Consider the following 27916-nt stretch of genomic DNA (forward strand, 5'->3'; position numbering starts at 1 on the left):
CTGTAAGATATATATCACTTCTGAAGCAACTTTGAATCTCTTAAAAAAATGCTGGGGCTTCCCTTGCAGATTTCTCATAGACATGGTGAAAAGTATGTCTTCTGAACCGTCCTGTGGTGTGCAGGTAGGCCCTACCTAAGTCTAACTTTCCTAAACCTTTGAACACTTTCCTCCACATTATACCTACCATGGTATTCTGGCACTTTTTCATTTAGTGTGGGTACTTCCGGATAGATGGTCAACTGAGCAAGGAGTTTTCACTCAGATATCCTTCTTAAAGTGGGCCCAGTGGGTCTCCAAACTTATCCCGTGGTTATCTTCCCAGTGTGACATGGATAATAGGAAAAGACATATTAAACACTCAAACATACTGTTAAAGCCTTTTCTAACCTTGACATAAAATGCTGAATCTAAACACTCTGCTTGAGGGGTGGGGATTTAGCTCAGTGGTTTCGCCGCCTGCTGCGAAAGCGCAAGGACCCGACTTCGAAACCCCCTACCAAAAAACCCCCAAAAAACCACTCTGCTTGGTAGGCCTACCTAAACAAACTTGGCCTGATAGAATTTTATTATCTTTTCACCTTGAGCCTCGTATTAGTTTCCTGGGGTTGCAACAGAGATTTAATCTCTCAGTTCTAGATGAAAGATCGCCTGTAATCACCAAGGGAGGGTGAAGTACGAAGACCCCAAGTTCGAGTCCCACTTGGACAACTCAGCAAAACCTGTCTCAAAATTAAAAACAGAAAAAGAAAAGCCTGAGGATATAGCAGTGGTAGATCGCCCCTGGGTTTGATCCCCAATCCCCAGTACAGTGTGTGTGTAGGGGGGACAAACTCTTCACGATCACTCCGTGAAGATCAAGCTCAAGCTCCTGATTTAACCTAACAAGGCTTTGCATGATCTGATCTCCAACAGCTTTCCTCTTCCAGTAAGCACCCTGCTACCTCGTGTTCCGCGCCAGCCCCTTCCTCCTCGAGCCGGTCCAGTCTCTGCTACAGTAATGCTCGTGCCTGGTGCTCATCCGTAGAGGGTGCTCTCCTACCCCACCCGAGGGATCAAACATTTCACGCTCGGATCTTCGAGGTCTTGCTATCTTCTTCCCTTTGCTCTTATCCCACTTAAACAAAAATTTCCACATAAGAGAATGCGATCCAAGAACACACGCCTGAGCTTGCTCAACGGTGTCTAGCAGAACCAGTCCGTCCTTCCCGCCCCGGAGGGCCCAGCCCGACCTCACAGCTGTGACACCAGCCCGCGGCGGGGAGACCGGGACTGCACGGTCACCCGGGGAGCGCCACGGCGACCCGCAGCGTCCTTCGGGAGCCAAGACCGACACTGCAAGACGACAGAGCGCGTGGGCGACCTGCACGCCCAGGCGTCCTGCTCCTCCCCCTCAGACCGTCCAAGAGCTCGGACGATCCCACCCAACTCGCTCGATCCCACCCAACTCGCTCAATCCCCAAGCGACTCTGCTCCAAGAACCCGGAGGTGCGGGGGCAGCGCGAGGGAACAGAGCATGCGCAGTGCTTCCGCGGGGGCGCCCAGACTGCTGCTGGCTTCGGTGGCTCAGCCTGCGCAGGCGCATGCTCAGGCGCCGCGGGTCAAAGGTCGCGGGATGGGCCGTGCTGACGCTCGCGGAAGCGTCCTATGGACTTCGGGAAGCGCCGGGCTGCGGAGCCTGTGCTGCGGGCAAGTGCCCGCATGAGTCGGGGCACTATGCCCCAGCCCGGAGCGTGGCCGGGCGAGAGCTGCGCCCAGACGCCGGCGCGGGAGGCGGGCGCCGAGGGCGGGAGGGCTGGGGCCGGCGGGCAGCCCCGGCCCTCGATGCGGGGCCCGGCCGAGCAGTGAGTGAGCGGGCGCGGGCTGGGCGGCGGGCGCGGGTCCCCTCGCGGGGCCGGGCTGGGTCCCTGGGCGGCCTCGGCTCCAAAGGAGATCGTCTGCGAAGAGGGAAATTCGAGGACGCGTTTGCCGAGAGCCCCTGTCACGGTCTGGTCCCAACGCCTCCCTCCGGGCTCTCCGTCTGCTCGCCTCTGAAGTTAGGGAAAGCTCCAGAAACGTGGGAAACAGACCCGGGAAGAGTGGTTTTCTCACGAGCTCCCCGTGGCGCTCTCCGCCCGCCTGGCCCGGGGAGGAAGTGCAGTCGCCCGTGTCACAGCCGCACGGAGGCAGGCCGCGACGCGTTAGCTCCCGGGGGTCCTACCTGCCTGGCAGACTTCGGACGCCGTGCGACCCACGCGTGCCGCTTTACCCTCTCCGGCCTGACTTTTCGCTCTTTGCTTCTTAAACGGGAAAAGTCAGTGCGGGCGGTGTAGATCGGAATTGTTTATGTTCTTCACGGGTCTAGGGGTGCGAGTGGAAGCCAGAGAGCAACTTGAGTAAAGCTTTTACAAACTTTCGAGTTCTAGGTACATATAAATGACATTGGCCTTCTAAAATGGACGAAAGCTTAAGATACCTTAATTCTCTGGAAAGTTAAACTGTCAAATGTGTTTAAATGGACCTTTAAGACTTTTGATCCCCTTTTAATCTCCTATAAGGGGGTCCTCTGGGGACCTGCTATGTATATACTGTATTGTAATAACTCATTAGAACGTGCTTTACACGGGCTTTGATATTCTCGTTTATTGAGTACTCAAGTGCGATGGTAATTATTCATCTGTTGGGTCAACTAACAGTCGCTGGGAAAGACTGACAGTAGGAGGTCTCCAACTCCTGCTCTCGGAGCTAGGCAGGTAATTTAAGTCAGTGAAGTTGGCCCTGGGTTGACTTTGGGGACGCAGAGAACTTACGTTGCCAAGTGGCCCCTTGGGTCTTCTGTATTTAAAGAGTTGGGGTACACTAACTTTTGCATGACATACCCTGATTTTTAAATAGCGTCCTCTCCTTTTTCTTCTTTAAATTCACACACTGTAGAGGTCCAGGAATGAATTAATGTGGTCTGTGGCTGCCAGTGTGCTCTCTGGGTCAGAGACCGGCCTACCTCAGACCCTGCGGAGGGTGAAGGAGGGGATTTCTTGCCTCTGGCCCACTGCGCCATGCTGGCTCCTCCCTGCTGCTACAGCTGCCCCGGGTCTCCACTTAGATGCCCGCACTTGAGCTTGTACCGTCGCTGACCGAGGTTTTCGGGTGGATGTGATTCTCAGTCTGAGCTGCTGGGGAAATGGCCTCAGGTGAGAGGGAGTGCTTCCCACTGCCCCACTCCCAGCAGAGCCAAGCAGAGGGCCGTGGCCTGTGATGACAGCAAGCATCAGGGCTTCTGTTTTGCTTTTTCCTGGAATAGATACTCTGGTTTGTGGTTTTATTAGCAGCTTAATTGCTTTTCTCTGCCTGATTTGTTGCCTTTAATTATTTCATTCCCCTTTAACGCTCATCAGATGGAGAAATCAAGGGAGTTAGCCTGGCTTTCAAATGTCATTTTTTAAATTTAGGATCTTAAAAGTTTTGAGCTTCCTAGCCCAGTTCGTTTTCCTGCATCAGCGGTACAGATGGGTTGTGTGGTAGGTAATATCTTTTTGCTCTGTAATGTTTTCTCATGGGCTAGAGAAACTGTGCTGTGTGTCATAAAAACATGCAGCTCAGTAGTGTGAGTGTAAATTTAAATAATGTGACACCCTTTAAAAGTCTGTTCTTTAGTCTCTGGAGCCAAGGCCTTTCTTTCCACCCAGATAGAATCAATTCAAGTGTTTGCAAATGGAAATATGCAACATAATAAGACTGTAGATGTTTCAAGATAGTCCATGGAGTCATTTTTAATACATTTAGAAGAAAGTAGTTATGAATACAAACATAGCCCATCTCCTGCAGCTGAATTGTGTGTTTGGGCTGTGACTCTTTGAAAGCCACGAGGGTGGCTTGTTTCCTAGCAGCACAGTTCCCTCTGCTTCCTTTCTAGCAAGCTTACTGTGTTTCACAAGGAAGAGAAGTAGGACTCGAGCCACACGGGCGAGCTATTTTCTAAATCTGATTGCAGTTTTACTTTTTCATTATCTCCTTTGAGAGCTGCGGTTGGCTGGTGTCTCTCAGATAAGCCCCCAGGAGAGCTCACAGGATAATTTAGGGTCCTATTTGAAGATAATTTTATATTTGGCCAGATTAGTTGATTTTTCTGGACGCTCTCCCCACTCCTGCCAGCAGGTCTCCTGTGCTTTAACGCCTGCTCATCCTACCACCAGCATTTGACTCCTTCTGTGTCTGCTGCTTGTCCTTAGCTTGGTTCTTGAGAACATGCTTGGCCAGGATAGAAGTGCTTAAGAAATGGAGGAAAGGGACTGCTCAGTGGCACTTCTCATTCTGCTCGAGGGTGAGACAGGGCTTGAGTCTGGGATTCACAGCTGTGTGGGGGGGGATATACTGTCCGAAGTCCTATGCAGTTGAAGGCTGAAGGCAAAATTTGTGTTTGTTGGGCTGGGGATTTAGCTGAGTGGTGCTGCTGCCTGCCTCTCAAGCTCAAGGTCCCGAATTTGATCCCCAGTACTTAAAACAAAAAAAATTTGTGTTTGTTTCTGGGTCAAGATGATGAAAGTTGTGAATTCCCAAAAGTGTTAAGGCATTGTCCTTGGGTGTTGCTAAGCACACTATTGTGCGATGTGTTTTCTAGCACACCCCAAGCTCCTAGGGTATGGAGTGGGGATATAAGTTTTGTACAGTGGGGTAACAGCAGTTCCATCTCCTTTCCCATCTGATGGAGGGGAAAGCCTGCCTTGGGGATCAGAGCTAGGATGTCTTGAGACTCAAACGTCCTTGTTGAGGATGGCTGCATTGTCCCTACCTACATACCCCTGGAAGTCACAGGGAGCCACACGAGGCAGTCATGGAAAGTCCACTTGCAAGAGGCAGTGGAATTTTGGCCTGGGTGCCGGTACTTTCCTGCATTTAATGTGCTGTTCACCCCTCTCTGCAACCACTCAGCGGTGGAGAAGGGCTGGCTTGAGTGGTCTCGGCTTTTCCTGTGTCTGTGTGTGGAGGTGTGTTGGGGTCCTGTGGGTTGATGGTCTCACCCACACTGCCTGGGCCGTTAGTCTAGGACAGGGCTCAAGTTCGGAGAGCTGAACAAAGCCACACTCAGTTCTTTGAGACAACTAAGGGGATCTTGGTACAGAGGTTCTTAATGGTGATGAAAATTCTATCCTCTTAGCTTTGTATATACATTAGAATCCTTTTTTCATCACAAATTGAAAAATTAGTTCCACAGAAATATCTTCTGCTTCACTGAGCTCTGCTTTTAACTTTCAGCTTTTGCTCTTATAAATGGTATGATTTTGTCTTTACTAGTGAGAAAAAAAGTCTTCAAGAATGTGTTGGTGTGGAGGTCTTTGAAGAGCACCAGTGACCAGTTGTAATTTAATGTCCAGTATCATGTAGCTTACTCAATGTGGTATATCATCCTAGTACTAAAATATTTCATCTCCAGCTTCTGAGAAATGGGTTTAGTAGGAACTTGAAAATATACTTTAAAGTAATAGCATAGAGAAAAGAGCATTCATAAAACTATGCCTTTTAATAATGGCATAAATTAAAAGTTTTCTAACCTAGGGATCATTATTTTGGCTTCAAAATTTAATTCAACAGTGTAATTGTGACTCATGCCAGGAAATCGAGTCACTGACAACAGTGTCTTACTTTTCCACTTTTCTGGCTGTGTTTATGTTTTCTAGCTGTCGTGATCCTCCGGCTCTGTGGGCCTCAGGGGCCTTTTTCTTTCTTTCTTTTTTGCCCAGAGTGGACACCTTCCCGCTCCCTCCCGACACAGAAAGTTACCTGCTCTGGAGTTGTTCGGCTTTGGGTCTGCTTTATTTTGTAATATCCCTTTTCCTTTCATTGTTTCACTGTCTTTCTTCCCATAACAAAAACTCAAACCAAACCTCTCTTTCACATTCTCAGCTTTAAATGTAACTTCATCTTGTCATTATTTTCAGCTTGAATACTTTGACACTTAAAACTTAAGGCAGAAGTTTGAAATATTTTTAAAACAATTATTTTTATATGTCATTCTCCTTTCTTTCTTTTTGATTATTCTGACAGTACCTAGATACATTTTTTATTCTGTTCAGTGCCTTCCTTTCTGTGTTGATTGAGCTTTATTTCATGACTTAAGTTTAAACCTTATACTTTTGTTCAGGGAGATGCACCTTTGGGGTTGTATTTAAGGGTCATTTGTAATTTCCACATGTCCTTGGTGGCCAAGGAAGTTAACAAATATTCTTGCACAGGCTCTGAGTGAAATCCAGTTGTGGGGAAGGTAATTTGCATAATTTGCATATACTCTAGGCCTCTTATTCATCAGTTTCTGCTTTGCTTCTTTTGTGTACTGTATTCTGAATCACTGCTTTTTATTTCCAGTAATCTCTTTCTGTTCTGTCTTCCTATTCCATTGAGTTCTGCTAGTTTCTTTTCCTTCTCTTCCTGAGGGCCTTTGTGGGAATTTGTTTCTGTGGCTGTGGTGAGATGCTCGTTTGGAGACCCTCCTCTGGGCACTTGTGTTGTGATTATGTTTTTGGTTATTTTGTAGATTAAAAAGGGAGGAGACCAAAGCGGAGCCAAACATGCATACAGAGCAGCCACAGCTTTCGCTTGCAGTGCTGTTTTTAACGACAAGCATCTGTGTAGACTGTAAGAACTGGAAGAGGAAGCATAGCTCATAGACCTCATTCTTCTCATCTTCTCATTCTGAAGAGGAGAGCACTGAGGGCAAGATTGAGGAAGCGCTTGGCTAGAGACACGCTTTTGCTAAAGTAAAGGAAGTGATTTGCTTAGGTGACTCTTTCAGAGGATGAGAACTTCTCTCATTGATGGAGCTAGGAAGGAGGCTGAAAGGTGCCATTTTCAAGAGAAGAATGAACACATATGGTTGCTTTTTATTTAAGGTCTTTGATTGTTAGTTCCTGAATCAGATTTCTGTTTGGTTTTAACTCTGGCACAGGCTCCATGGGTGACTTCACGTAATCTCACTGTAGTCAGAAGTACCTTCTCAGCTGTATTTGTTCCCTCACCCCATGTCATTATACCAGGAACCCCCCCCCCCCCATTTATTCAGAAAGGAAAAAAGAGAATGGAAAGTAATCACTGGAGGCTGGGGATGTACCTCAGCGGTGGAGTACTTGCCTGGCATGCATGAAGCTCTGGATTCAAATCCGCCTCCCCCAGTGGGCTGATTATTTATTAATGTTCTACTCCAGTGAATGTATTTGAGAATTAGTATGAACAGCTAACTTTTTAGCATACTAGTTATTTTACATGTGCCTGTTTCTCTCAGCAGCTGTGTGAGTGACAGTAATACTTACTGTCCTTTTTATAGGTGGTTGGTTAGGCACTGAGCAGTGTCATTACTCTAGTAACTGCTGTCATTATGGCTCACGGACTGGGTGAGGGCGGTGAAGCTCTGAGAGTCTGAGCCCATCCCGACTCAGGCCATTGCTCCCTGGAGAGGCCGCCCCACACAGCGTGCCTCAGGCTGGCTTAGGCAAGAGGCAGGTAAGGACCGGGAGCAGGTGTGGGAGAGAAGACGCCTGGAGCAGCTCACAGGTGCAGAGCAGTGTGGTGTCGGGCAGGTGTTGGGACTGAAGGGTGCTAGGAATAAGCACTGGGGAATAAGCGAATTCAGGCTGCAGGTGAGTGGTGGCTGCTGTAGAGTCTGACAGTGGCTCCCAGGGTTTGGGCACAGGGAAAGGTTTCAGCAGGCTGTTAAATTCTCACCTCTCCCAGCATGCCTTTGTGTTACCTTCTTTCCCCGAGTTGTATGGGCTATAGAATAGGAGCTGGGGTGCCTCCGTCATTATGATTGTATTCCTTTGTGTTGTAGCCTGACAAGTCCCCCCCTCCTCGTGTTCCATTGTGTCTGGAGGCCCCCCTTGCAGTCTTGTGTGAGCTTAGGGAATTGGGGATCTGAGTGCTCCTTGTGTGGATGTCAGCCAAGCTCCTTGTTTTTAGCTCAGTGTTGCCTCAGCAGGACTTACAGCCACCAATTCCTGAGGCTTTCTGGGGTTCCGCCAGGCTCGCTCGCCTGCCCTGTGCTTCCTGGCCTGGGTCGTTTACCACTCTGCTTTCCTTTGGGGCCTTCATGCGTCTTCTGCTTTCAGCAGAGGTAGAGTTGGTGTTTGTTTTCCTTCATTGTCATTTTGGGGTGCATCTTGGGAAAGGGCAGCATCTTCAGACTTGAGGTCCTGTTGTTCATCTTTGTCTGGCGCCCAGTCGCTCTCAGGCAGCATCGGACACTTTGGAAAGCTGTTAGCCGTCTAAGGAGTCAGTAGTGGTGCTAGCAACTACCACCCGGGGGCATGTTGAATGTGAAGGATAGGGAACGGGTAACCTCAAGGGGTCTTTAGCCTTGGAGACTGGTAATAATTGATGCTGTCTTATTCTTGATTTCAGAAGAGCTATTGTTAAATTTGCTGTGACATGTAATGAAAGTTGGCAGTTGTCCCACGTTCCTATCTGATTCCCATCCTTGGAACTTGACTGAATCGTTTTGAGAGTTTCACTGATAAAATTCGTGCTAAGATGTCTAGACATACAGCTGGGGCATTAACAGATGTTAATTAAATGGCCTTAGAGCCATGTAGACAGTAGAGTGATATAAATTGTATCATTTAAAGTAACTTCTGAAATGGGGAAGTGGTGAGGTAGAAACATGAGCATCTAGGATAGGTCCCCTATTTTGTGATTATCACCACCTAACATGAAAAGTTAGACTGCTAGTGTCTTACACATTTGTAAGTGCTGTTTATTGTGATGCAATGGAAAATGTCAGTGCCACAGTGTTTGAAAATGTCTACTTTGGTGTGATTTCAGCGAGGAGGACATGTACCGAGCTGCAGATGAAATAGAAAAGGAGAAAGAATTGCTTATTCATGAAAGAGGGACATCAGGTATGTTTGGAATTGTTTTATTTATAGAGTTCCTCCTGTTTATAGTAGAAAATGCAGTTAAATCCGTATATTTGTTTTCATAAAATGTGGATGTACTTTGAGGAAAGATTCTTCAGATTTGGCTTAAGAGGACGACTTTGCTGAGGTTGTAAAGTTTTAATGCCATTATTCTCGGTATTCTTTACACTCATGTTGTTTTGTGTCTTTGAAGATAGTTTTAATTTCTTTGCACTGCCGTCTCTTGGTTCTGGATTTCTTTATATTCTTAGATGCAGAGTTCGAATTTGAAATGCAGTTTTCATTTCCGGTTGGAGTTACTGAGAAGCTGGCCATGTGCATCTTTGGACACAGATGACCACGTGAATCTGATGACTAGAAAGAATGATCATAGGCTCTGGAGCACTACTGTTTGTCGCTCCTGTGATTCCCATCCTTCTCCTCCTCCTCTGGGGCTGCCCCTCCCACCCCGCCAGGCCCACAGCGAGGCCGAGGCAGTGTTCTCCTGCCTGTGGAGCAGCAGTGGTGCTGCAGGGCTGCGAGTGAAGCGTGTCCTCCGCAGGCCCCAGAGGCCGAGGGGCACTGTGCAGATAGCTCACAGGGCCTTTTCTCTCAGCGCCGTGTGGTTCAGCTGCTCTGGTTCGTTTTGAGGACTGGCTTCCATTAGCTTAGGGTTAACGAAAGCGTTATTGTAATTAGGAATCAACAGTATCAGTAAGGCTTTTGATGGTGTTTTCCAGTCTTCCCCAGAGGGAATTGTTGACCTCTGCCCTGTGGTGGCCAGAGGAGATACTCTTTGTATCAGCCTGGTGTGCTCCTGGGCCTCATAACACTCGGTCCTGCTTGGTCTCCACTGCCGTGGTTGCCCTGGATCACTCGCAGCAGAGTGCTGCTCTCGGGAGAACGGCGCATTGAGCCGTCGTTCCTGCTGGGGAACCCCCAGGTTTCTCTCTCTCTTTCCAGGCTCTGCTGTGATTCTCTTCTGTGCAGTGCTGTCCCCCACGCAAGCCTTCTAGCTCTTCAGTGGTCTTGTAACTTCGGCTTTAGTACCAGAGTAAAGTGGGTCCCTTCGGTCTGTGGGTCTCAGTCCCGAGTTCATCGGCCTTCCTGAAACACCCTCCTTGGGCAGCACTGCACCCCCTCCCCAAAGCAGAGCCCAGCCTGAGGCAGAAAGGGTTCTTATCCTATATTTCTTTGGGGAGAAAGACTTTTTCACCTATTCAGGGGTCCGAAAACCATGTTTTGAGGCTGAACCTGAGCTGCCAGCTTCTTAGTTGGTGGCTTTGGTGCATGGTGAAGTTGAGTAGTGACAGAAACCTTCTGGCTCTTAAAGCTTACGTTATTTCCTGTCTGTCCCAGTTTTTGAGATTCTTGTTCTAGTCTGTCCTCTGAGAGTTCCAGCCTCCCAGAGAAGTTTTAATTTTCTACCTTCTGGGGGTCTGATCCTTGTGTTTGTCACTCATCTGATCGTTCACCAAACTCCTTGGTTATTTCATCTCCATTGTTTGCCAGTCTGGTGTTCACCTACCTACCTACCTTCCTTCCTTCCTTCCTTCCTTCCTTTATTTATTTTTTGGTACTGGGGATCGAACTTGGGACCTTTCGCTTGCGCGGCAGATGCCAGAACCACTGAGCTAAATCCCCAGCCCAATTTTATTTTTGTGCTTTGCTGTTAGATATATTCTGTCTTAGACACAGAAATCAGAGACTGTAGTTGATAGTTAAAGAAAGGGCCTGTTAGCCTCAGCGAGCTTCTGGTCTCCTCTCCTGCTCCCAGCCCAGCCAGGTGAGTCTTAGCCGCTGGAGTCCTCCTTCCAGAAAGCAGTGGCCAGATGGGGATTCAGGCAGCATTTTGATGCTGCCAGCCATGCCAGCACCTGTGAGTCAGTGGCCGGTGGCTTGACCTTTTGCCTGTGTGAGGCCCCAGTGCCTCCTCCCCTCAGTCCTGAGGTGATGGGGCTGCCCAGGGGCCAGGTCTTTGTGTGTGTGTGTGTGTGTGTGTGTGTGTGTGTGTGTGTGTGTGTGTGTGTGTGTGTGTGTGTGTGTGTGTGTGTGCCTGTGTGTGTGTGTGTGTGTGTGTGTGAGACCCACATGTTTTGGGGACAGCAGGCAGAGAGGGGAGCAGGAAGAGTGTCCTCACTGTGTAGATTTATAGTTCGTGATTGAGGGGAGGGGGAGTGGGAGTGGGAAGGCGGATACAGGGAACTCTTCCCTGCACTAAGCAGGCACAAAATATTTCTTGAATTTAAAAGATGCAAAGCCTTTAGGGATTGGTTGTGCAGCATTGGTATTGGTGGTGTCTGTATTATACCTCAGGGGTCTGTTTGACTTCTAAGCTAATCCTGCTGTATGTATAACTTTCCCTTCTATGTAAAAGGTTCATTTTCCTTATGAAAGGATTCAGTGAGCATCCGGTTTAAGTGCCTGTGGTCTTTGTCAGTAGTCTGTGAGACCCTTCAGGGCTGTATCTCCATCTTCATTGCCTGCATAGCTCCAGTTCCTAGCTCAGGGTTTGTCACATACCAGACAGTCAATAAATATTTCTTGAGTTGAGCTCAAAAAACACTTTTATGTACAACTTCTTCAGTAAATAGGTTGTGAAGTACTTCCAGGTTTATGTCCCCAAATCGTCACTAACACCTTATCTCCAGTATTTACAAAGGAAGTCAGGATGTACCCAGGAATTTATTTCATTTTCTTCATTTTTTCTCTAAAAGACACATGCTGGCATTGCATGTGTGTGTACACATACACTACAAAAATCAACCCCCATACAGGTTAAACAAGGAAAATCTAAAAGCCTTTTTTCCTTCTAAAACCTATATTTTTCTGATCATGAGTTGTATTTATAATTTTGAGTAATGTGTTGTTAGAGTCAAATGAGGTCTGTGGATCAACAAATAGTGAGAGCTTTGTTATTTTTGATTAATTGTCAAAATATAGGGCTGGAATGAGACAATTAAATAAGTGTTCTTGTTATAGTACGAGTTATCTCTTTGTATAGTAGATATGAATGACTAATTACCAGTTGGGAGGAGCATTTTCTCACAGATGAGACTGTTGTACTTTTGGTTAGGGAAGCATTTGCGGAGACTTGTGGGTCAGTACAGCTTCAGGTTCTGAGGACTCAGAAACAGAACAAAGCCCCTGCCCTCAAGGAGCTCCCGTTTCACTGTTTGTGTATGGCTGTGTTTGGGGAGGTTACCGAAAAAAATGTCAGGTGTTGATAAACACTGAGCAGAAAAACTAGTAGGAGAGGAATAAAGGATCGCGTGTGCTAACTGTGATAGTTAGCACCGGGGACACGGGAGGCTGCAGGGAGGAGGGGCAGCCCTGTGGGGCGGAGCTGAGCCGGCCCGGGGTGTGGGAGAGAACCAGGGAAGGCTGCGGTGGGGCGCGGGTCGGGTTGTGGCTTTCTATCACGGGAGGAGTGGGCCCGCAGCCCCTGGAGCTCTCTGAGAATGCGCTGGGGGAATGCGCCGTGCCGTAGTCTGTCCTCTGTCGTCCGACTCGGGTTTCAGCTGGGCGTCCCTGGCTGGCTGCCATGGGAGAACGGCCCGGAGGGTGTGGGGACAGAGGGCCCATTGAGACCCAGCCCCTTCCCCTGGGTGCAGTGACGGCGGTCTAGACTGGCCGGGCGGGTGTTTTAAATGGAGTGAGAGAGCATGGGATGTGAAGCCGAACTCTGAGAAAAGCAGTGCCAGTATTTGGATCACACTTTGCTTTGTTAGTTTTTTAAATTTTTGTTTTTGATTCTTTAACAGAACCCAGACTGAGTGTGGCTCCCGAAATGGATATAATGGACTACTGCAAAAAGGAGTGGAGGGGTAATACGCAGAAAGCAACATGTATGAAAAAGGTACAGCCCAGGGGCACACATTTCAAGTCTTTGGAATAGTCTATCATAAGTTACGTGTCATTTTATGTTTTTAGGTGTTGGTTCAGACTCCTGCTTCTAGACTTTGTTCTAACTTTAGAGATGAGGAAACAGACTCTAAAGAAAAGGGACTTGTTTGGAGTCATAGTATTAATATAGAACCAGCGTCAGTTATTCAGTAACCTAATTTCTTTGAAAAACACTGAAATGATGGTGCTGTCCAGTTGGGCTCGCCAGTGGTCCTTTGGGACTCATTTGGGAGTGCCTGTCTCAGCCTGATGGTGCCCCAGGACTGGCCTCGCTCAGTTCCACTGCACGGATTGGCAACGCAGAGGCTTCCAAGGTCATCTCCAAGATTCTAAGACTGGGGGACGATACCAGAGGCCCCCATGATGTGGTCTTGCTGGCTCAGATGCCTCGGCCCACCTACACTGCACAGCAGATGGAGCAGCGGAGCTGTGGGGTCCACCTTCAGGAGGCAGCCCCAGTCCAACTGCTTGGTGGGTCGGACCACGGGAGATTGCTACTGTTTGATAGCAGAGTCAACCTAAAACTTTCACTACCTCTTGTGACCTCCGGATTGTATCTTTTGCATGTTTTTCTCTTTGGTTGTTTACATAATGAATTTGAGTGCACTTCTTATCTCCCAGAGATAGTTTTTCCCACTGTGATAGTCTCTCATAGCTTTTCTGACTTCCAAACTAGATAACCAGAAAGCCAGGTATCAAAACAATATTTTCAGATCTTCCCAAGAAATGCTTTCACCAACCTATAGTTTTATTTTATGGCCTGAGTCTCTTTAATGATCTGTTTTAAAAAGTTGGCATTTTAAATTTCATTACTGAGTTACCCAATATTCCATATTTTGGAACTCTTGCTAAAATCCTTTTCCTGTGGAATTAGATCCAGGGAAAGTAAGATCAAACCCTGTAGTTGGCTTGTTTCAGTAACCCGGTAACTAAAGCATCTTGTCAGGACCTGTGGCATAATATTGCATCTTGGTGCCTGAAGCCAGCTTTGATCTGTTTTATTTTACTTCTTATTTGCCTAATTGTTGTTGTTTTAATATTCTTTTGGATGTACATAAGTCCGTATAAATCCTAATTTAATTTTTAAAAGTTTGATTCATCTCCAAAGTAGTATTTTTTATGCAGGTACCTAATTATGTATTTAGAAAGGTACAGTTGCGTTGAATTTGCTGTGGTAAGTGTTCTGGGATAATTAGCGGCCCACCAGAGGGAACGGGTGCATATAGTAGGTCTGGAGCTCCCTGCTTGTCCCTTGTATGTGGCAGTAGTTGGACTACAAAATACAAACAGAACTCTTCAAAATTTTATTGTTGGAAAGAAGTACTGTCATATTCACGTTAGAACATCGTGCTGTGACACAGACTTTGAAAATGACTAATAGTGAGGCTGAGGTCGTGTGCACTGCGCTTACTCCACGTGACACTCCTTCTGTCATGTAAGTGCAAGGGAGGAAGTAGGGTTGTGTGAGGCGGAAGGGCAGGATGACTGGGCCAGGGAGCAGCAGTCAATCCCAGCCAGGAGCTGCATTCACCTGGAGTGATGAGAGCATCCCACTTGCCTGTGGACCAGAGTCACTAGGTGTCCATGGGTCCTTTCTCAGCCTGGGCCACTTGGATGGCTGGTCTTTTTTTTTTTTTTTTGGTACTGAGGATCGAACTCGGGATCTTGCACTTGAGAGGCAAGTGGTGGGACCACTGAGCTAAATCCCCGGCCCTGATGGCTGTTTTTGAGTGGCCGGGGTTGTCACTGAGCCTTTTCGTTTCCTTGTTTTACTTGCAGACTGAGCAAGAGTGACAACAGAATTATCTAGACATTTTTCAGCTTGTAGACTTTTACATACACACAGTAATGTGCCACATAATGTTGTGATCAGCAGACCACAGATACAGTGGTGGTCCCGTAAAATTGTTACTGGAAAAATTCCCCTTGCCTAGTGAGGTAGCCATGGTTATATTGAGATGCAGCCTATTACTCAGATATTTGCGGTGATGCTGATGTAAACAAACCTCCTGCACGGCCAGTCATATAAGAACAGAACACTTAAGATTATGTATGGGGTGTAATACTTGATAACAAATGACTTGTGCTGTTGTTTTTACTGTAGTATTGTCCTATTTGAGAGTGCATACTGTAAGACAGCATGCTGCACTACACTGGCAGCAGCCTCATGTAGCTCCTGTTCACTGTGTCTTCACTGCCTGATTCTTGTTTGTACCTGATTTAACCTCATGGCGTTCTGTTTGTCGGGGCTCTTAGGTGTGCACAATCCACTGCTACAGCTGCCAGTAAGAGGCCGCGTGGCTGAGGTGTATAGCCGGCTGTGCCCTATGAGGGTGTGCGAGCTTCCTGTGATGCGCACACAGGGATGAAGTCGCTAACACTGCACTTCTTGGGATGCTGTCCCACTGCTAAGCTAGGCTGTGTCTGTACCTCTACACATACACCTTCGACACTGGGCCTTTCCCTGTATCTTTTAATATGGAGACGTTAAGTTAGTGGATCTCTTTTTTCCTGTTCTCTTCATTAAAGAGAATTTGAAATTGACTTAAACACGGGTTAAACCTTTCAGTGTTACCAGTGAGCAGGTGTTCCAGTAGCTGCTAGAAAGGGCCGTAGAACTCCCAGCTTCGGGGGTAGCTAGTGCCCAAATACTGTTACTACTTTGTATGTCAGGTCTGTTGCATTTCTTACATTTGCTGGTACTTTGTGCAGTGTTAACTTTTTAAAATAAATGGGATAAGGAAAAGGAATTTGAATGTTTTACATGAAGGACTCTGCTAGTCTTATTTCCATTTTTCCAGTGGTCTAGGCAAATTTTTTCCACGGGAATGGGACTCTACGAGTTTCTGAAGTAACCGCTATTTCGCATTCTTTGATACTTTCTCCCAGGGCTATGAGGAGGTCTCTCAGAAGTTCACCTCCATCCGGCGAGTCCGCGGTGATAATTACTGTGCGCTGCGGGCCACCCTGTTCCAGGCGATGAGCCAGCCGGCGGAGCTTCCCCGTTGGCTGCAGGACCCTGACCTCACACTGGTATGCTGCTGCTGCGGCGGCAGGTTTGCGCTCACAGAGTGTTGCCTGCAATATGATGTCAGCATAGAGGGTTATTCAGGTTGTGTGGGGGCTAACTTCACATAGTAAAGTGACCAGAAATAACTGGTGTGTCCTGAAGAGGGAAATGATAGGACTTAATTTAAGCAATTCTAGAATCTGCATTTCTTTGGTTCTAGCTGCAGTTCAAAAATTAGTACTCTCTCCATGTGAGATGATTAGCATCATGCAGAGAGAAGCCTCCAAGCCTGACCCTGTTTAGTGTTTTAAGTCTGCCGTGGAGTAGAAATACACTGGGATCCATCTACCCTGACACAGTTAGGGTCACATGATAGGTGGGATGGTAGAATATCCTGAAAGATTTTGATGAGCAGGAATGATTGGTCAGACTGACAATGTGACATTAATTGGAAGACAATCCAGAAAGTCCTATGCTAAGAAAAATACACCCTCAATCCCGAAGTGCTGGCTATGGCATCAGGATTTTAAGAGCGAGCGCAGTGTGTGTCCTTGTGCAATGGGATGACCAGCAGTGATGATAGCCCTGGCTGTGTTTTAAGAGGAACACTTCTAAGGTCATGGTGACAGGCCCACTGTGAACCTGGCTGTTGGAGCCTGTCAGAGGACTGAGTTGTGCTCCATGCGTGTGTGTGTGTGTGTGTGTGTGTGTGTGTGTGTTCAGTAGCACATGAATGTGAGCAAGATGATTCATCTCATTCTGGGAGCAGTTGAAGGAGCTGGAGTGTTTATGTAGAGTGAAGAGGACTTCTGTGAGCTGATAAGAACAGATACTATGCTTGATCTTAGCCAAAAGACCGAGAAGGGATAAAAAGGAACTTTTAGAGGAAATGTATTCCTGGCTGAGCTTTTAGGCGGACAAGGGATCATATCGGTCCGTAGGGCAACACTAGGACTAGTGGGAGGAGGGTATTGACCTTTTCACTAGGATCTGTTTTACAAACCAGTATAAAATCAGCACCTGTATAAAGGCTCAGAACTACATCTGGGAAGGACACCTTCTAAGCAAAGATATATATAGCATCTTAAACAGACTTTAGCTTATTTCTTTAGTATGGAGGCAAAGGAAATTGATACATTTTTCCTTTGCAAATGATGGCATCTATTAGCGGTAGTAGGATCCTTCAGAGTTGTTGGTCAGCGAAAGCATGCGCTGGGTGGATGTGTAAGACGTTCTGGAGAAGCAAACAGTGATTTCACTGTGCTGTGTGTTGTTTCAACTCTTGTGCTGGGTGACCATAGCGTAATTTATACATCATGACATAAATTCTCCTCAATTTAAGGCAGTTTTCCTTTTAAACCTTTACCTTTAAGGGACTATTTAGATGGATTTAATTGACATTCAATTTAAATTTTTATATTTTTCAAGAAACTGCTGCAAATAGTGCCTCTAGTAATTAAATGTATAAAGTACACCCTGGAAAAGTAAGGCACAGTGTCCCTCCTTGTCTACTAACAGGATATGTTTGGATAACATCATCTGCCATCTTTAAAACAGGTGAGGTAGATTGTGTTTAGTCTGATTAATACTGAAATCTGTTGCGTGTGTGAATCATGGGGCTCTGTTGTGGTTTTCCTGACTGACTGTGAACAGTGTGAGATAGTTCTGAAATTCTCAAGTGCTCTTTCCAGTTTCTTCTGTTATATGTGTTTCAGCCGGTGTATTTTTCTCTTGTGAGCACAGTGTATTTAGTTGCTCTCAGTGGTATTATTTTTTCATCTAAGCTTTATTGAATGCCAGAAGGCCAGTGTAAAAGAGAAAAAACACATCATACCGGCCTGTGAGTTCAGTATTTATGGTTGCGGAACTTCGGTCGTGGTGCATGTCTGCGGGAGGCACCTTGTTTTGCTGCGCTCTTGTCCACCTAGAGCACTTGTCTGTGGTGGTCCAGCCTCCAGCAGCGTGACACGTGCAGGCTGAGCGCTCTCTGGACAGTCTGCTTTGTTGTGCATTCCTGAGGCTGAGCAGTGACAGAATCCCTGCCGGCTTCGTCTCGGAGGTGCCTGTGGGAGGAAAGGGCACACACACGGTCTGCTTGTGCTGCAGTGGGCTGTCTTCCCCGGTGTCCCCATGCCCTCCACGGACGCCTTCTGAGGCCTGCTCTTTCTCCTGCCCTGCACTGGCTCTTCCTCTGCACACTCTGTCCTGACAAGGGCTTCCCAAGGGCCACACCTCGATTTGGTCTTTAAAACCTGCCTTTGGGTATTACAGATGTTCTGTGCTGTATTTTGTCATCTGCCCCTCTTCTGAACATCATTTGGTTTCAGGAGATTAAAGGGAAACAGAAACAGCGATGCTGAACAACCTTCCCCTTAGTCTGGACTCTGTTGGAGGACACCCTGGAGCTCCCTGTGTGGTCAGCTTCTCCGGCCTTGCTCTGTTACCTGCTTGCGAGTTGAGCTCGGCCCGGCTGCCCCTCGCAGTTTGGCTGCCCTTGCCTGGGCTTCCTGTTTATTCCTTCTCTCTCCAGAACCCATTCTGAGTTTGACTAGTTAAGTCATGTAACCCTGACCACAGCCGTGGAAATGGTTGGTTTGGCTGCCCTTAACCTTAGGCCGCACCATGGTCCTTGAGAAGGGTGTGCTTTCTAGCAGGGGCCCTTGGCTTTTCCGGTTCGCTAAACGCAGATGGGACCTGTGATGGTGTTTGTGAGAGTAAGATGTCAGAGCTCTGCTGTGAGTTTGTTTCGGGGCTGGCCCAGTTTTGCTGTTTGCTCTGTAGTGATGGCAAGAAGTACAGGCCTTTGCTGGAGAAGGCAGGCTGTTTTATAGTTCAGTCCCACGTCGGACGGCACCGAGCTACTTAGCGGGTTATTACACGCTTCCAGTCATTGCATTCATCTGTAAATCTTGTGTTTTGGTTTAAAGCTTCCTTATTCTGCCTCTGCCTAGTAGAAAAGAAAGTGCGTGTGTTCTGTGTGTCATGACCCCGAGAGGATGCAAGGTTTATTTGCCTTTTTTTTGGTACCGGGGATTGAACTCAGGACCTTGTGCTTTCGGGGCAGGCAGTGGCACCTCTTAGCTAGATCCCTGGCCTAGTTCCATTATTCTTTACTAATAGTTTCTTTTTCATGTCTGAGTTTTGGACTTTCTCCAGGATTTCTCCATCTCCTGGAACCAAACAATGCTGAATTGGATAATCACTAGCAACAGATTGACCAGTGAGTGAAATTGATGATGAAACTGTGTCTTTGGGGTAGACAGATCTTTGGGGTCTCCAGGGTAACCCAGTTGCTGTTGCCCTTGCTTTTTAGGTGACTGCACAATGTCACGGATGCCCCGCTGGTTTTCTGGGCTGCCCTGTACCTTGTGTCCCAGTCCCATCTTTGGAACCAGTACTTTTTGCTTACTCTTGGTTCTTTGTGCCAGTTGTCATTCCAGCTTGTTACCACTTGAGGGCGTGTTAGGCTCTGGTGATGCATCTGAGAGACCAAACTGAGGGCTCTGCGGAACTGCCCACATGTTGTTGAAGCACAGGACAGTGACACTGAATGGGGCTTTTGTGGCTCTTAGGCAGGCCGTCACTTGTCATAATAAAATGACTAGGACACCCCGTTCAGGGGGTGATACAGATCGCCATCACTGTGGTCATGGTGAAGAGTGATTGTAGCCCTGTTGTGGTTCTGTTTTTTGTAGCGATGAAACCACCTCAATTTCACAGGATTGCCAGAGACTGAGAAGGCCCAGTCAGGATTGCAGTTTGACCCTTGGGTTCCAGTAAAACTGAACGCAGGGCCTCATTTAAAACAAGTCCAGGTTCCTTATAGGATATGTAGCGTTCAGTCATTGTTCAATGGCCTTTTGATGCAGAGGTGAACTTTTTTCCCTTCTACAATGTAAAGCAGTGGAGTGACACGCCTGTGCCCAGCCCAATTCTCAGATCTCTCCGGACACACCCAAGACTGTTGGGAGAGCCTGATTTCCCATGCCATCGCCAGCCAGGTTGTGTCTCAGCTTGCCTTTTAAGCCCCAGATTCTATTGATAATTAGGGGCAAACAAAATGAATCCTTGAGGAGCAACAGCAGAAGAAAGGAAATTAGCACTGCAGCAGTTCAGCGGTCATGTTTTCATGAGCGAGACAGTCACAGTTCCCTTAACTCCTGCTACCTATTCTCAGTTGTCTTTTTATCTCACTGTGTTGATGAAGCAGTTGAACTAGAAAGTAGTTTCTGTAAAAGTTAAAATTTTCAGTACAGGGTGTGATCGAAAATATGGTGAATGTTTAAATTTTACAATGTATTACAGTAAAAGACACATTGCCATCATTCCCCCTCCGAGGTCTCCCCTCACTTTGAACATAGCTATCCCGTCATCCTTGCCACTTTCTGAAGCAGTTCTGGAAGTCCTCTCTCGTGAGTGTCTCCAGGGTCCTCTTTCATGAGTGTGTGTTTCTCTTGTGGCTACCTCAGTGTCCTGAATCAATATAAAATGTTTACCTTTCCTGGTCATTTTGACTTTGGGGAAGAACTGGAAGCCCCACTGTGCTAGATCTAGTGGATCAGGTGGGTGAGGGCACCTTAATGTTTTTACAAGCCCGTCATTCCATTGGAAGGAACCTGGCAGTGGTGTTCTCAGTATTTTGGATCACACCTTTAGACACTCACAACAGAGGACTTCTCAGAACTGCTTGAGGAAGTGGCAAGAATGATGGGTGAAGTGTGTTCAAAGCAAGGGGGAGTCCTTTGAGAGGAATTCATGGCAATGTCTTACTGTAATAAATTTAAAAAAATGGAAACATTCACCATATATTTTGACCACCTCATATATATATGTACATATATGTGTATATATATGTACATATATGTATATAAAAATATTAACAAAAAGATCTTTTTTCTGCCTTCTTTTAGTGGACTTTTAAAAAAAATCGGGAATTAGGTTTTATTTTCCTAAGCAAGAAAAGAGCAGGATTTGACTTTATCCTGAGCTTGGAAAATGCCTCCCTGAGCCATGCCTTAGGGAGTGGAGGGAGGCTGCCAGTGAGCTGAGAGGCCAGACTGGGAAGGTGCAGTGCAGGTCCTGCCCCGGTTGTCCTGCAGTTGCGAGGAGCGTCCCTGGCCGTGGTTGCCATCCTGCAGGCTAGACCGTGCCTGTGTGTCCCGGCCCAGCCCTCCATGTGGCTCCTGACTTCGGGTGGGATGTAGGTCCTCCGTCTTTGACCTGCAGGACAGACTTGCAGGAATTGTGTGGCAATAAAGTGGGTTTGGTGTTTTCTTCTGGTTTGGATCACCTGTGATGCATTTCTTGGAGTGTTAATGCTTCTCTCTCTATTTTTGGTATTCTAGTTACCGGAAAAACTGATAAGCAGATACAACTGGATCAGGCAGTGGAAACTGGGCCTGAAATTCGATGGGAAGAGCAAGGACCTGGTTGAGAAAATTAAGGAGTCCCTTGCCCTGCTGAGGAAGAAGGTTTGAACGTGTAGTTTCCTGTCTGATGAGTGCAATGCTCCTGCTGCTGATTGCCCAGCAGCCCACTTCTTAGTCTCCACTCATTGCGTTAGCAGACACTCTCGGTTCATTTATTTATTTTTATTTATTTATTTAAACTCATGAAGAAAAGGTTTATTTTGGTTCTTGGTTCTGGAGACTGAAATTGGCTGAGTTTTAGGTAAAGCAAACAAACAGGAACTTCCCATGAGGTCTTTGGTGAAATGGAGAAACACCATCATTATATATTCTGGGAGGAGTTGCCATGTATTAGTGTATGTATAACTTTCTTAAAAGGAAACCTTAACAAATGTAGTCTTTATTCTAACTCATATTTATAGGTTTCAGAAATAATCATTTAGTCAATAGTTCTTTTATTATCAGTGATACTGATTCATTTATTCGTCCCAGTTATGTCTGTGTTTTAAGATTCTGTTCATATTTATTGAAGACTTTCTTTCTTGATGGTTTTCCAATGAATAGATTTTGTGACATGGCCTTTGAAAACTGTTCCTGGGCTGGGTTCATGTGAAATAGAATTTAGGGAGAACTTAGTGTACTGATTGCTCTTGATTTGGTGTTTAAAATTCTGTGGTTTTCTGTGGTCTCTTCTCGGTTGGATGTCCTGCTTGTAATTGGCCTACACTGAGCTCGGGCTGCTTGCATTGAGCAGCTTGGAGCCCTCCCCTCAGGAAGCCCAAAGTGAGGGGTTGTCGATGGCTGTAGGCTTTGCCAGTGGAGGAAGGGATTAGGTACTAAGGTGGGGTGGGTCACACCTGGACTTTTGGGGTCCTTCCTAGCACACACCCTAGGAGATCTGTTTGCTCTCATTTAGTCTGTCTGCCAGCGTAGACCTCCTTTCCGTGAGAGATTCCCGTTTTTTCCTTCCGGCCTAGCGCCTAGCACTGAGCGAGGCACACGATAGGTATTTGGTAAATGCTTTGTCAACTGAATGGAGGGCCCTGAATTCCTGGAATCTAACTTTTACTTACGAAGATAAATGTTCACTAGAAAGTATACTGTCAAAGGAAGCCCAGTAGTTTTTTATCTTTCACTATGAAGAAAAGAGGCAGAAGGGAACAGGATTTCTTTTCCTGTTAGCTACTACAGTGGAACGCTGGATTTGGGGTTGCTGATGGGCAAGGCCCTAGCCCTGTGTGTGTGAGCGAGGAGGGTTCTTCAGCTGAGGTACATAGCAGTTTCCTTTTCATCTTTAAGATCTTGTGAAATTGGTATTTTTACTTTATTAGGTATGTCTGTTGTCATCAGACTGTCGTTTTGGGGAATATTTAAGTGTTGCCAGTTTATAACGAGTTTAATATTACTCATTAGTAATCTGAGCCACCACTGCTGACACTGTCACATGCTTTACATTAGAAGTTTCATACATTAGTTTCTTCTCACAGCTACAGAGCTGATGTCGCTGTGGTCATCCCTGTTTCACGGATGTGGAAACTAAGACCCAGAGGTTGGTTACATATCCTGTGGAAGCCACTAGCTGCTTGCTGGCAAGGCTTTGATTCTGCCCTGTCTGACTGTAGAGCATGCTCCTGGTGCCAGCTTGGTCTGCTCTGGAAACTGTAAGATGTGGACAGCATGTTCCAGGTTTCAGCCCAAATATTGTTGAGAGTTCTTTGTAGTCATCACCATTAAAATTTACTCTTGGATGTAAAAATCTGTAGTGATTTTTGAAAGGGGAACAATCACTACTTGCAAGAACTGATATTTGTTGACATCTCTTATTCACTGTAACTTAAAAGCACATTTATCTGTAGGATTTACTTCTTCCCTGAAAGAATTGGGGTAGGTATGCTAGTTGAATATTTGACAGCTGCTTCTTTTGCTTTTCCTTTTGGTACTGGGGATCGAACTTGGGACCTTGTGCTTGTGAGGCAGGCGCCAGAACCACTGAGCTAAATCCCCGGCCCTACGGCTGCTTCGTTCTTAATCAGTAGCCAGTAAGATTTTTCTAAATGGATTTATGCATTTGAAGCTCATGTGTATTTAAGAGGTTAGAAGGTAAGTTTAAACTGATACTCAGGAGACCCCATTAATGTTCCTTGCCTGCCTTCCATTTTGGAGGGGTGGCTTTGTGTTTTGGCAGTTACTTCGTGGAAGCACCTCAGAGGGTGGAGTAGTTGTAGTCTCCTCAGCTCCGTACACAGGCCTGCTGGCTTTTCCACAAGTATCTCTGATTGGCCAGTTCATTTGAAATTTCTGCCCCAGGGCCCCGGGGCCCCAGGGCCCCAGGGCCCTGCTCCCTTTCCTTACTGCATTGTGCGTCTGTTTGAAATTAATGGGAAGAAAAGCTGAATAGAGTTTGTGTGGTCTAAGGGGTGTGTTGTTGGAACTGGAACTTGAATGTTGTGAGCATTGGGATGACTCATGATCTCCACTTTTGAAAATTATTTTGCATTCATAGTGTAGAAGTGTACCAGGGATTTTTAGAACAAAAAATTCTAACCCTCACATAACTTCCTTGTTGTAGTGGGCAGGCCTGGCTGAGATGAGAACTGCCGAGGAGCGGCAGATGGCTTGTGACGAGCTATTCACAAATGAGGAGGAGGAGTATAGCCTCTATGAAGCTGTAAAATTTCTAATGCTGAACAGAGCCATTGAACTGTATGATGCTAAAGAGAAGGGAAAGGAAGTACCGTTTTTCTCTGTGCTCCTCTTTGCTCGGGACACATCGAATGATCCTGGACAGCTCCTGAGGAACCACCTAAACCAGGTGGGACACACTGGTGGCCTTGAACAGGTAAGCTTTGCTTTTGGGAGTGTATTATTTCAATATGTAGCAGCCTTAATCATCAAGCATGACCTCACAGTGCTTATAGGTCAGGAATTCAGGAGCAGCTTAGTTGGGGGGTTCGGGCCTAGGGTGTCGGGAGGGTGCCTGTGTGTGTTGTTCAGGGCCACAGTCATCTGAAATCTTGAGTGGGGCTGCAGGGTCCACTTCCATGAGCACGTGGGTCCTGGTAGGAAGCCTCAATTCCTTACCACACGGGCCTCTCCACAGGGCCACCTGGGTGTCCTCCTGATGGACCCCAGAGTGATTCAAGCAGAGAGCAAGGAGGATGCTTCCGTGGTCTAGTCTTTGGTAGCCACACTCTCAAGGAGAAAGGAATTGAGCTCTGTCTTCTCCCATGAGGAGTGTCAAAGAATTGTGGCCATATTTTACAACTGCCATTTTTCTATCATCTAGGGCTTTCTTCTGAACGATGGTAGGTGGGATGAGTACCCTTGGGTCTGGGAGGCTGCAAGTAAGTGGAGCCTTTGGAAGAGCCATTTGAAGGGTCTTGTTTAATCTTGGCAACTGTAGCTGCATTAAAAATAGAGATGGACTTACCTCAGCTAGTAGAACGTAGCCTCTCTTGGGTCTTTTACACGTATGCTGAATTTGGAGTTTTAGATAGACATCAGTTGAGTCACCATACCTTGCACCACTTTGGTGTGTTCATTTCCCTAAAAGGTCTTAGCTAGCTACTGAGGCGTCATTAGGGCTGTTCATCCAAAGTGCTGCCTCTCTGCTTACATCATGGACTCCCTCCCTTAAAGACCAAGTGCCTGGACAGAGGCGGTGAGGGATGGAGAGCCGAGCTCTGGCCTGTGTGGACTGTCCTGGCAGGTAGAGTCCATTCCACCCGCACCGTCCATCCGCGGGGCACCAGGAAGAGCAGAGACTGGGGCCATGGCTGCGCTAGGCAGGATGGGAAAGGTGAAGGTGTTACCTGTATTACAGCGCGGGTGACTCATGTCTCCTACTGCTAAAAGACCTGCAAGAGCACGGTTTGCACGTTAGGCTGAAGTTGGACCTTTTTGAGACCCTATAATAGTGAGTCTTTTTTTAAGCAAAAATGTAAAAAATATCATTTACATACATACAGTCAGATTCACTGTTTGAAAGTTTTGCAATCACCACTGCAGTCTCATTTTAGATCATTTCATCACCTCCAAAAGAAACCCCCAAACCATCAGCAATCACTTCCTTCCCCCCAGCCCTAGCCAGCCACGAGTCTGTCTTCTCTCTAGATTTACCTATTCTGGACATTCACATAAATGCAGTTATATACTGTGTGATATTTTGTGCCTGGCTTGTTTCATTGAGCGTAATGTTTTAAAGACTTATCTGTATTGTACCATGTATCTGTGCTTCATTCCTTTTTATTTATGGACAAGTAAATGATACTTCATTGTGTGGATATATCATGTTTTATTCATTTATCAGCCCGATGGATATGTGGGGTATTCTCCCTTTTGGTTACTATGAATAATCTTGCCATGAAGACTCAGGGATAGTTTTGTGTGGACATGTTTCTCTTGGGAGTATGCCGAAGAGTGCAGTTTCTGAGCACATGGCAATTCTTTGTCTCCCTTTTGAGTACCTGTCAAACTGCTTAAAGCAGCTGTGCTAGAGCAGGGTGTGGTGCTCCACGCCAGTATTCCAGCTACGTGGGAGGCTGAGAGAGAGGATCACAAGTTTGAGGCCAGTCTGGGCTACAGAGTGAGACTCTGTCTCAAAGATTAAAGATAAAACCGCAGGACCATTTTACATTGCCTGCAGCAGTGTATCTGTGTCCCATTTCGCTGTCCTTTTTGATTATAGCCATTCCAGTGGATGTGAAGTGGTATCTTACTGTGGTTTTGAGTTGCATTTCTCTAATGATGTATGTTGCCGAGCATGTTCCCCAGTACTTATTGGCCATTTGCATATCTCTTTTGGAGAAATGTCTTTCAAATCCTTTGCCCAATTTTTAAGCTGTTTAGTTTTGACTTGTTGAATTGTAAACATTCCTTATAATTCTGGTTACCGGTCCCTTCTCAGATATCTGCTGCATTCCTGATTTTCTGCCTTTTAGTGTAGAGAGCACTGGTGGGGAAGTCTGGGGAGGGAAGGTTGCGGTGCACCCGCTGCTGTGCAGCCTGGGATGCTGGGTGACCCCAGCGTGAGGCCCGCCTTTCGGCACGCTTCCCCTCAGGTGCCCGTTTGCTCTTTCCTCCCAGGTGGAAATGTTCCTCCTTGCCTATGCCGTGCGCCACACCATCCGGGTATACCGGTTGTCCAAGTACAACACCGAGGAGTTCATCACGGTCTACCCCACTGACCCGCCCGAGGACTGGCCGGTGGTGACCCTCATCGCTGAGGACGACCGCCACTACAACGTCCCTGTGCGGGTGTGCGAGGAGACGAGTCTGTGACCCGCCAGGGCAGGCTGGTGACGCGGCAGAGCGGCAGAGGGCGCCGCAGCTCCTGGCTAGCCTCAGGCCGAAAGTCTCTGAGAACCACCTGTGGGGACCGCAGGGCCGGGCAGGGCTGGGCCGGAGCGGGCTGGACTGGACTGGGGTGTTCTGACGAGGAGTTCTTGACAGTAGGTGCTAACTACGTCTGTGCCTCATCTGAGACCAAGTAGGCTCCAGTGAGGGCTCCGGGAGAACTCAGGGGAAGGCGCAAGGTGCAGGCCCGTCCCCAGAGCACTTAGTTTTGTATCAGAGGATCCTCATTTTGGAGAGGAATATATATGTTAATGCCTCACATCGAAATTCTCTCAAATGATAAACTGGCTGTTTAAAAAGATTCTTTTTGGTGGTGGTAATGGCTCTCTGTAGTGATCTTCTATGTGATCTGCTGAGATGTAATTCTGGAATGAGGTCATAATACCCTTCCATAGTCTTGTCTTCTGCTGAAGGGACAAACACTAGTTTGGATTTGACATAATTAACTTCTGTTTTAAGCAGATTGCCTCATAGAAGATTAATTGGGTCCAACAGTGGGATTATTTGAAGAATTTCTTTTTTGGGGGGTACTGGGCATTGAACCTAGAACCTTCATACTGAGCTACATCCCTAGTCCATTATTATTATTGTTATTTGAAACAAGATCCTGATAAGTGCCCAGGCTGGGCTGAAATCTGCAGTCCTCCTGCCTCAGCCTTTCAGCCAGCTGGGACCATAGGTGTGCCACAGTACCCAGCCATTGAAGGACTTTTTGAAGGCCAGAGGAGCTGCTGGGAGTCGGTGAGGGAACCTAGGCTGTCTTGCTCTGTTGGCCATGACAGGCTAGACCAGAGTCATGAGGAATGCTGCTTGCAGTTGCACTCCAGTGTTGGGGGCGTGAAGTATTCTAAAGTTCCAAAGAGTCATGGTTTTATAGTCACAGCCGAGTTGATGTCCACTCCTGTTTTTAGAGGAGACCAAGGCCCAGCGAGCTCAGTTACTGACCTCCATCAGAGGTGGGGCCAGGCTGGCCTCAGTCTTCCTGTGCCCTTTGTATACAGTGCTGAAGGTGGCGCCCGTTGCCAGGTCCACAGAGCTCATGTGGTGGCAGAGGACGAGTAACGGCAGAGATCTGAGGTCGTCCGTGAGTTGCTGCAGCAGAAGCGTGAGGAAACACAGCCAGAGCGTGGCCGCGCTGCGTGAGGTGAGGCCTGTGTGGCCTGCAGAAGCCTCGGTCTGAAGAAGGCAGCCCTACCGTGCCATCTGCTCACGGCCCGCAGTGTCCTTGAGGGACACAGACCCGGGCAGGGTCCTCGGGAGCCCGGCATTGCACACTGGGATTCAGTCAGCAGCGCCTTGGTTGGCTCAGCACTTGCAGAGGTGGTCTTTCCCGAAGTACCAAACTTATTTCATAATAAAATCTTTCTCTGATCCCA

At 47.1% G+C, this 27916-nt stretch overlaps 1 protein-coding gene, 1 long non-coding RNA gene and 1 pseudogene across 4 annotated transcripts in view; 1 reads left to right on the plus strand and 2 right to left on the minus strand.

Annotated features, from left to right (window-relative positions):
* Positions 1-1585, minus strand: part of LOC101699314 (uncharacterized) — a 44107-nt gene extending 42522 nt beyond the window's left edge. The window contains exons 1-2 of one of the 2 annotated variants that reach the window (XR_002395141.2): positions 582-1552; positions 188-317 (exon numbers count right to left, since the gene is read on the minus strand). This is a non-coding gene — a long non-coding RNA (uncharacterized LOC101699314). Of the gene's footprint in view, positions 1-187 lie in introns of both variants that reach the window. The other variant, XR_015442191.1, reaches the window with a different exon arrangement.
* Positions 1586-1615: 30 nt separating this feature from the next.
* On the plus strand, positions 1616-27916 carry Otulin (OTU deubiquitinase with linear linkage specificity). 2 transcript variants are annotated; one of them, XM_004845195.3, is made up of 7 exons: positions 1616-1844; positions 8788-8864; positions 12626-12720; positions 15657-15800; positions 21123-21248; positions 23755-24024; positions 26271-27916. In XM_004845195.3, exons 1-7 carry the CDS (start codon positions 1648-1650, stop codon positions 26463-26465), a joined length of 1104 nt encoding a protein of 367 aa, XP_004845252.2. In that variant the 5' UTR covers positions 1616-1647; the 3' UTR covers positions 26466-27916. The 2 variants fall into 2 exon arrangements, with proteins under 2 accessions (XP_004845252.2, XP_087045368.1); XM_087189242.1 differs by lacking the exon at positions 8788-8864 and having other exon boundaries at positions 1640-1844.
* Positions 16491-16645, minus strand: LOC147824467 (U2 spliceosomal RNA; annotated as a pseudogene).

This window comes from Heterocephalus glaber, unplaced genomic scaffold (assembly GCF_053883595.1).
Source record: "Heterocephalus glaber isolate CG9 unplaced genomic scaffold, H.glaber_assembly_v1.0 deba00001538, whole genome shotgun sequence".
Taxonomy (NCBI): Eukaryota; Metazoa; Chordata; class Mammalia; order Rodentia; family Bathyergidae; genus Heterocephalus; species Heterocephalus glaber.